The following is a 9,869-nucleotide window of genomic DNA, read 5'->3' on the forward strand; positions in this document are numbered from 1 at the left end:
TTAGTAATAGCTGATTCAATTGCAGTGAACGTTTTGTCACATAAGATCATTTAGAACCAGTGTGCTGCTTTTATTCCTGGGTGAATTCTGCACCACTGCGCAATGCAGAATTTTGCAGAACTTAACATGTGTGCAGAATTTCCTTTCCTCCACAGAAATGGGCTGCAGTGCTGCTAGCCGCCACTAGGGGCACTGGACTCTGCAGAGCCCAGGTTGCAGATAGAAGACACTGCTGGGAGGAGGGGGAGAGAGCTAGAGCAGGGGTTCTCAAACTTCATTGCACTGCGACCCCTTCTGACAACAAAAATTATTACAGGATCCCAGGATGGGGGACCAAAACCTGAGCCCGCCTGAGCCGGGCGGGGGCAAAGCCAAAGCCCTATGACCCCAGGCCTGGGGGCCAAAGCCGAAGCCCAAGGGCTTCAGCCCTAGGCAGGGGATCTGTAACCTTAGCCCTGCCACCCAGGGCTGAAGCCCTTGGCCTTAGGCTTTGACCCTGGGCCCCAGCAAGTCTTAGCCAGCCCTGGCGACCCCATTAAAATGGGGTTGTGACCCACTTTGGGGTCTTGACCCACAGTTTTAGAACTACGGAGCTAGAGGGTTCCTGGCAGCTGCAGTTCCCAGCATGCCCTGAGGGAAGGAGAGGGCAGCACGCAAGAAGCTGTGCAAGCCTGGGACCAAGCATCAGGCTGTTTCTCCCTCTGGATTCCTGGGCTCTGAGGGGGGGGAGGTGGGACAGGGATGGTTGTCTGGGCAAGGCGGGGCCCTGCAGCTGGGCTCTGTGAGGGAGGGGTTGCAGGTATCTGGGTTGGGGGGGCCCCGCGGTTGGGCTCTGGAGAGGAGGTGGTTCGTGTGTATTGGCTGGGGGGGCCCTGCAGGTGGGTTTGGGAGGGGGTAGAGAAACACGAACTGGGTTGTCATAGGGGTTTCTTTAAATCTTTACTCCCCGGGGAATTTTTGTGTGTCTGTATTGTTGCAGACATACTTGCTGACAGGTATTTTGAAATAAATTACCAAAATAATTGAAACTGGCATGATTATGTAGTGTTGTTTTGACAAATAAAATTTGCAGAATTTTTAATTTTTTGGCGCAGAATGCCTCCAGGAGTATTCTTTGCATCCTGAGTGAAGATCCTTCTCTCTCAGTATTGATTCTGAAATGGTACAAATCCAAAGGTTTGTTTTTGAGCAGAAGGCTGAAGGCCTGCTAGCGGCTCAGGGGTTTTACAAGAGGTATACAAATTGAAGTGGAAAATGTGTGTGGCTTAAAGACCCATTTGGATTTCATTACATCTCTGCAGGAAAACTGCTTGACTGACTTCATCTGTCAGTCTAGGTTACAGTATCCCCTTAGTTTATTTAGTTGCTAACTTCAGCATTTCATGAAGCAATAGAAGGTAAATCATGAGCTGCTTATTACATTTAAAACCTCTTATTAAAAAGCTCCATGTTTCATTGGATATGAATGTGGACGTTTCACAAAACTGATGCAACCTCCTTCTGAGCCACTCTAATCTTGAGTTCAGATTTCCTGCTGACAATGACTTCAGCTTCCCGAATGAGCTTCAGGAGCTAGGAACACATCCACTCTAAATTCTTTAAGAATTAGTGGTGCTCTGGCTTTGCATTTTCCTTTGTCAGCTACATCCCAGACGAGAGCCTTCATGCCATATCATTGTTGGTTTCATAGTTCCAGTAGATGCTGGTGACTTGGATCTCCTGAGTAGGAATATATTCCTCAACAAAGTTCTTCCCCTGGAGTCAGCGCCAGAGTATGATTTTTTCCTGTCCCCTCGGATAACAATTTTCATATTATACTGGACCCCTTGGCAAACCTGCTCTGCATCCCTGGTTCACGGACTGCAGTCCTACAGGGATATTCTTGTCTCTGACTGGAGCCTGGTCCAAGCCCACCAGCTTCTTCAGGGCTGGGAACATCTTCCATGTCCCACGCCTTCCTGGAGGAGACAAACCTCTGTACAGCCTGTAGAAAAAGAGCCTCCTGCCAGAGACTCAACAGCAGCCTCGTCCAGGAGTGCTCCTGGAGGTGAGGGGACAGGTTACTGATAGAGCTGGCACATTTTTATTTGTTATGGCAACGGGGTGGGGGGTGATTGCTTGGGACATTCAGCAAAACGCAGTCCTGTGCCCCCAGAGGGAGGAATCTGCCCAAACTCCAGCACCCTTGGGCTGAGCTCCCAGAACCTGCCTCCCTGCCCTGTGCTGCTAAGCAGGATGTGAGACTGCAGCGCAAAGCTTGGCCCCCTCACAGCCTGAACGGGGCAGAGGGGCACTGTCTTCCCACGGGGATTCATCCTATTCTCTTCCCAAAGGTGAGAATTCCAGCTTAACTAGTCAATCTCCCTGCCAATAATTTTTCCATATCCTTTCTGGTAATGTTCTCTTTCATAACCTTGTTGTGGAGAGGTTCCTAGTTTCTCTGGAGTAAAGATCTTTAGAACATCCATCCAGTGCTTTATTTTAGAACCCTGAAGCAAAAGATCATGCTACAATTGACTGTCTTATTTTCCTTTAGCAGGCCTGCACCAGCAATATCACATTAAGATCCATTAGGTCCAAGGAATGTCTACTTACATAGCCAGCTTCAGATCAGTTCCGGTCCGGGAGATTTGTAGGGCAGCAACACAGACTGCTTACTATGCTTCTACAATATCCTTTTTTATTGCTGGGACTCTGATATTTTGATTCCAGTTTTCACTTATTACTATCAAAGTCATTTCCTGAGCGCTTCTGAGAGTAACCGTTTACCTATTTTATTTGCATGGGCACGTCTTTGTGGGTTTTCTCCTCAACTTGTTCTTGTTTAGGGATATAATACTAACTTTGCTTAGATAATGTGAAGGGATTTTCTTTTTGAGACACCAAAAGACAAGGTATTTTCATCTTGAAGTTGCAGAATGTTTTAACTTCAGCCTCTGGCATCCAAAATCTTCTTAGTTTCCAGGAGTTGGCATCTGCTGTAGTATCCACTTCTAGAGCAAAGGAAATCTTACCTGTAACTTTTGTTCTCTGGTGTTTAGTCACAACAAATCTACCCACTTCCCCAAAGATCTGGAGGTTTGTTTTTTTTTAATGTTCAGATTTGATTTGCCACCTTTAACATTGAATGGGGAGTTAATTGACATTAGATATTTGTGGGCTTAGTAAGAAAGCCAGTCATACTGTTAGCAGTGCAATCATGTTTATTTGGTCTTTACTGCTATCTTAATCAAATATGGTTTATCTGTATGACAATAGCACCTAGAGGCCCCCAGGATTAGGGCCTCATTGTGCTGGGCACTTCAGACACATAGTAAGAGACAGTCCCCTCCCCTATAGAACTTACAATCTAAACAGACAATGGGTGGAAGAAAGGAATTACTATCCTCCATTTTACAGATGGAGAAATGAAGCATATAGATTGAGTGACTTGCCGAAGCTCACAAACTATCAGAGCTGGGAATAGAGTACAGATCTCCCAAGTCTCCGCACAGTCCTGAACCACAAGACTGAGAGAGAGAAGTGCATGTTGTCTGTGGGAACACCTCATCATCTTCCTTTTTGTTTGTTTTTTGAGGTGCGTAATGGCTTAATCTGGCTGTTTACTGCATGCCAGTTACTTTTCTATGAGAGGTAGTTTGGATTAGATCTGTATTGGGAAGCTTTCAAAAGAGCTGAGGTATTTGAAAGTGACGCCATACTATTTAACCTCAGCTGTACCAATACAGACCTCCTTTAAATCTATGAAAGTTGTGCTTGATCTTTACTCAACATGCAAGTCGTCTGGTATTCCTCAAAGCTATTCATGTGATATGTCAGGGGTGCTATCATTGTGCTGGGCCCAACCTAAAGCAAGGATGGTTATTTCCTCAGAAAAGCAGGGAGGTTGCCTGGCTCTACCAGAAGCTTCCTGTGTGACTATGGGCAACCAGTTAACCTCTGTCTCAGAACATCTGAACTTGCTCTACCGATGTTAAACCAGTTAGTCCAGAGTTTCCACTGTGCCTTAAACTCAGAATGCCACCCATGCTCAACCTGTGGTGTTGTTTTTTTCTCTGTCTAAGGGCCATCAGAAACACTGTTTATAGCCTTAAAGCTTTGCCTCCCCCTCCACCCCATGTGTGTAGTCTGTAAAAATGGGCATGTTAACTTGTTCCAGCTGTGACTTGCTGCCCTCCTTTTCCAACCCTTATTCTGTGCTAGCTTCTCAGCTTCAAACTCTTGCGCTCCGTTCTTTTTTTGAGCTATGTAGTGCATTTTGTTTGCTCTGACTGATTAGGAGAGGTTGTAACTTCCCTAACTGAATTTTGCATCATTGGTACTTAAATACAATTACTAGAGAATTCAGAACAAGCCTGAATTAGGTCTCTTTTTCCCCGTAGCCATTTTCATTGCCCTGCTGACTCAGTGTCACTTGTCACACTCTCCTGTACAAAAGAGTTCAGAAAGTGCTAGCACAAGTACAGGAGGTTTAAAAGTGAAACGTTTAGAGTTATTCTGTTTTTGCTTTTGTAGGCAAATGCCAGCAATTTAAAGAGCTTCCTTGCAGCAGTGAGGCTGGCTCACCGAGGCACCGATGTTGAAGCGCTGCCTCTCTCAGTCTTGGTACCAGCAAAGACTTCGGAAGTTGAAAAACCTAAAACTAAGATGATCATTACGTCGAGAAGAGACTATCCGCTAACCAAAAATTTTCCTTACTCCCTCGAACATCTGCAGGCCTCGTACTGCAAACTTGCCCGAGTCGACATGCGAATGCTTTGTCTGAAAAAACTCCGAAAACTAGACTTAAGCCACAATCATATCAAAAAGCTGCCAGAAACTATTGGTGACCTTGTCAGCCTTCAGGAGCTTAATCTGCACAACAATCACTTGGAGTCCTTCTGCGTAGCTCTGTGCAACTCCACGCTTCAGAAGTCTCTCCAGTTTTTGGACCTCAGCCAAAATAAAATCAAAGCACTTCCAGTTCAGTTTTGTCAACTGCAAGAACTCATTCACTTAAAGCTCGATGATAATGAGTTGATTAGATTGCCGTTCAAGATGGGCCAGCTAAGTCAACTACGCTTCCTGTCAGCAGCCCGTAATAAGCTTCCATTTTTGCCCAGTGACTTCAGAAATCTCTCGCTTGAGAAGTTAGATCTCTTTGGAAACCCTTTTGAACAGCCTAATCCTCTTGTTCCCAGCATACAGCTCAAAATACCATTAACTTTATTAGAATCTGCTGCAAGAGCAACAGTAAATTACAGGTAAGAATAGAATGATTGGTCTGTAGCTTTGAAAAAGAATGATAAACAACCTGGCAAGTGTTTAACTTTGACCTCTAATGTACATGCAATTACAGTAAATTACAGGGTAGCAGAAAAGTTCCTTTAAACTCAATGTAAGTTCATCTCTCAAGGCTCAGTGTAATAATGGTGAGAATCTGAGATTGTTTTCACTGTAACTTGAAGCTTTTGAAAGGGGGGGTCAGCGTGAAACCTGTAGACTGAAATCCTCTATCCACAGAACAGGTATAGTTTCAGTAACGAACATCTGCTCTCTCAAGTTATGAGAATACACCAGTTTCCATGATCATTGATCTCTTCTAAAACTACCAGTGCAGGGTTCCTATTGTGGTGGGGTTTTGTCATGTGGGTATATCGTTCATATTGGGTCCTATCCACTATGGCTTGAGGCGGCTTTCACGCATGGTTGCCACTCAGCTTGTGTTCACGCACCCATGTTAGAAACCATGCTAAATATTTGCTAGTGGGTCGCCATTTTCTGCTAATGTGCTGGTTTTTGAAACGGAAAAGAAACCCATCCACACTGAAACTGCCAGCTGCAAATGTGTTTGGACATTGTTCTGCTCTTGGTGTGGATAGGGCCTTAGAGAAGATCTGAGCAGCATTGGAAAGATTTTGGTTAAATGTGAGGTGACTGCTTGGAAGGTAAATGTCTAGCTGTACTTACATCATTCCAGTTGAGGTCGCTATCTACCTTACCACTGGCTTTCTTGAACCACTGCAGCATCAGGATTGCTAACTGGCTTTAGGGATTAGGATGTGGTGCTTTTCGCCTCTAACTTGAAAGGACCCAGCTCTGAGTAACTATAAGTAATTAAGTATCAGAGGGGTAGCCGTGTTAGTCTGAATCTGTAAAAAGCAACAGAGGGTTCTGTTTCAGAGTAGCAGCCGTGTTAGTCTGTATCCGCAAAAAGAAGAACAGGAGTACTTGTGGCACCTTAGAGAGTAACAAATTTATTAGAGCATAAGCTTTCATGGACTACAGCCCACTTCTTCGGATGCATATAAACTTGCATCTGAAGAAGTGAGGCTCTTACCCACGAAAGCTTATGCTCCCAATACTTCTGTTAGTCTTAAAGGTGCCACAGGACCCTCTGTTGCTTTTTATAAGTAATTACCATCTTATGCTTGCAGGAAATAAGCAGCCTCCCTGCAAGGCCAGTATCTGCCATCTGCACCCCCCTGGGGCTACTACAATTTGCAACTCCTAAATGTTACTGCCTGTCAGTTTGTATAGAAACCAGCAGCTGTGTTAGGAGTGAAACTGCCATGCCCAGTAACAGCCCCTAGGGGAGACAGGCAGAGGTAAAATGCTCAAGTCCCAGGTTGTAAGAGTAAGAGCCTGCTGCTTCTGGACTACACAAGAAAATGGGGTTGGGATTAGGAGAGGTGGGAGGAAGGTGTAATATAGGATCCTGAGACAGAAGAAAAGGGAAATAAAATGTAGATTATCAAAATTCTGGAATTTTTCTCCAGTCCTCTCTCTAAAATATAAACTGTAAAGCCCTGTCCACTTGTGACCTGTACTTCCAGACAAGTACCTACAGGTATTTGGGGTACTCTCATAATGTGAATTTACTGGCTAGCTCCCATCTAGTTCATATTCTCACTGCCACTGACCTCCCCTTCGCAGGTGAATTACTCAATACAGTCCTGATGAAGCTTTGTGAATACTTTTTTTTTCCCCACTTCCAAATACAAAGTACACTTGCAACAAGTTAATATATATTTCTCAGAAAAGTGCTAAGCAACCTAAATATAGGGGTTGCCACCAGCTCCCTTTTAGTAGGGTCTCTAGAGATGCCAGTACACTAGCCAGTTAGATTTCAGGAAGGCTTCTTTTAGTTAATATGCAAAGCATAATCATTTTAATGCATTGCTGCTAATTGACTCCAAGGATGAGGGGAGATTGAGGGTTTGTCTACACTTACCAGGGGATCGATGCAATGGTGGTTGATTTAGCGGGTCTAGTGAAGCCCTGCTAAATCAACCACAGATCGCTCTCCTGTTGACTCCTGTACTGCACCTGAAGGAGAAGCACAAGGGGAGTTGGCAGGAGAGCATCTCCCATTGACATAGCGTAGTGTGGACCCTGTGGTAAGTAGATCTAAGTACATCGACTTCAGCTACATAATTCACGTAGCTGAAGTAGCGTAACTTAGATTGATCTCCCCCCGTAGTGTAGACAAGGCCTCAGAAGGAACCCTTCCCAAAATCCCTAAACTATATTTGGGATCTGTTTTTATACTTTGTAGCGTTATAGTTTTCCATGTGCAAAATCGGACTTTGGATTATCTGTGGTTTCACTCCTCAAATTAGAGGGAACTGGGAACAGATCAAAGGCAGCAAACTAATTTCGGGGGCAGAGTCTCTTATGGTTGTTTAAAACAATAACTGAGTGAGGGAGAATTCTTGGTTCTAGTTCTTGATCTGAAGTGATTCTTGAGTGTCATGACAGAGAAGGTAGGTAAGTCAGCAAGAAGCCCAAGTTAAGATGTCTAGGACATACTATCATTTTGTTTATTTCAAAGCAGTTTTTATAAATATCTAATTTATGCTATCTCCTGCTTACTCTTATCAGCATAAGAGTAATATTTGACATCGCTGTCTCTTCTATGTCACAGGCTTTGAGATATTTTATGTATTATGAATGGATTGGAGGGAGGGATCATACAGAGATCTTGCTAACCAGTGTTGGGGGGAGGGGTGGAGGCAAATGTGTAGCATTGTTGCTAAATTCATGTTGCCACTCTTTTTTTTTTTTTTTTTTTTTTTTTTTCTCCTTGCATCTGTCCTAGCACTGTAATGCTTTTTTATAACCAGCATGGCCCTCTGGCTCTTTTTCACTGTGTCTGTCTTGATCCAGGTTCCTGGTTCTTAACAAAGCAACCAGGAACACGGCTGCACTTTGTTTACATCCATCTTGGCTGGAACGCTAGTCTGGCATTGTAGATGATGAACAGACTCTTTCAAACTTGAATTATGTTTTTCCTCTTGCAAAGGGATATCTCATAGCACAATTGCTAGCAATGCATGTGTCAATCACTAAATTTGACTGGTATTGGTTATTGTTGCAGTATGTTCTCACACACTCCTCTTTTTCAACAGAATCCCTTATGGTCGTCATCTCCTTCCTTCTCACCTCTGTGAAGATCTGGAAGTAGCTAAAACATGTCAATGTGGAAATGCCTGTCTAAGCTGCTTCATTCAGACAACCGTGACCATGAATCTCCACTATGTAGCTCATACTGTGGTCCTTGTAGATAACATGGGAGGTACAGAGGCACCCATTGTCTGTTACTTTTGCTCTCTAACTTGTTATTCCCAATTTCTAGATAGATATCTGCAAAGTAATAGGTGACCTTAAGGGACAGCAAGGCATTGTTGTGGGAAGTTTCATCCAGTGATGGAGGACTCTGAAATCAAATGTTGCTTGGCTGTCCTTGTCTGCTGTTATGAAATGGAGACAAACCATTGAATGTGCACTACAAATAGTTAATAATGTCAAACTTACAAAGCCTTCTCACTGGAAGCCTGATGCGGTGTGTCTGCTTTAAAGTTTCACTAATCTTAAGTAGCTATCACTTCAGTGCAGAGAGAGAGATCACTCCCAACTTGAATCTTAGTAAGAATGTATTTTAGCTTGCTTATATTGCTGTAACTTTCTCCAAAGCTTCATTATTTTTTCTCTTTATGCTTTTTTATGGAATAGGGGACCGCTTCTTGCCGGAAGGAGGGAGTTGAGTGAATTTCTGCTTGTTTCTGTTGTCAATCTTGTACGCCCTCCCTTGCTTGATGCTCTGAATTCTATCAGCTAGAGAGTACTAGACTCTTTTCCTAGTCCAGAATCTACTATTCTCCTTCAGCAAGAGCACAGTGTGGTGCCTTTCCTGCTAGAGAGCAGGAGTCCTATGTCTATTCACTCGCTTGTTTATTGCGGAGCAGCAAAGTAGTCTGCTGCCAAAGAGTATGAGTAGTTCTAAAACACTCTTCAGGTATTTCGGTTCCATAAACAATTCCATGTGTAGGGTGCTCACCTCAAACAGGAAACAGTATTGTGATTTTTTTTTATTGGAACAAATGTTTTTTATAACTTTGTCATGTGAGAAAGAAAAGACAGCTTCACACTCACAACCTAAATTGTTTACTATTTCTAAGCATCATGTAAATTTTTAAGGTTCTTGGGATGTTCATTATATGATTACTTCAATTATTAAATGGTGAAATTCTTTTTCTTGCACGTGTGAATTTATACAAATCTTGCTTTGGGTTACAATTGCACTTGTCCATTATGATCATCTAATGCCTTCCGGGCACTAGTCCCAGTCTCTTATCTTGACCAAGATGCTGAAATGTTTGGAGAGCCTTCGCACTCCTAATTCATGTCTTGTCCGTGGCTTAATTATTCAGTAGAAGAGCTTCTGAGCAATCTTTAAGCTGCTGGTGCCGAAGGAGCTTGGACACATCAAAACATGTTACAGCTTTGGAGAGGAAATGTAACATTGACATCCCTTTTGTCTGTTTTTTTGGAGCCGTATTACTGATTACCATAGCATGGGCTGTACATTGCCCACCTTTCCAGGTTTC

General features: G+C 43.5%; 1 protein-coding gene across 1 annotated transcript; it reads left to right on the top strand.

The window, feature by feature from the left end:
- The first annotated feature begins 1,095 nt into the window (after positions 1-1,095).
- On the top strand, positions 1,096-9,512 carry LRR1 (leucine rich repeat protein 1). The gene is made up of 3 exons (XM_034767908.1): positions 1,096-1,107; positions 4,516-5,243; positions 8,391-9,512. The coding sequence occupies exons 1-3, from the start codon at positions 1,096-1,098 to the stop codon at positions 8,641-8,643; spliced, it is 993 nt and encodes a 330-aa protein (XP_034623799.1). The 3' UTR covers positions 8,644-9,512.
- Positions 9,513-9,869: the final 357 nt, after the last annotated feature.

The sequence above is a fragment of the Trachemys scripta genome, chromosome 4, assembly GCF_013100865.1.
Source record: "Trachemys scripta elegans isolate TJP31775 chromosome 4, CAS_Tse_1.0, whole genome shotgun sequence".
Lineage (NCBI taxonomy): Eukaryota > Metazoa > Chordata > Testudines > Emydidae > Trachemys > Trachemys scripta.

Excerpts from the sequence above, each read along its gene's own strand:
- LRR1 (XM_034767908.1), top strand. Across the intron at positions 5,244-8,390 it reads AGAGCAACAGTAAATTACAG|AATCCCTTATGGTCGTCATC; the intron begins GTAAGAATAGAA and ends CTTTTTCAACAG.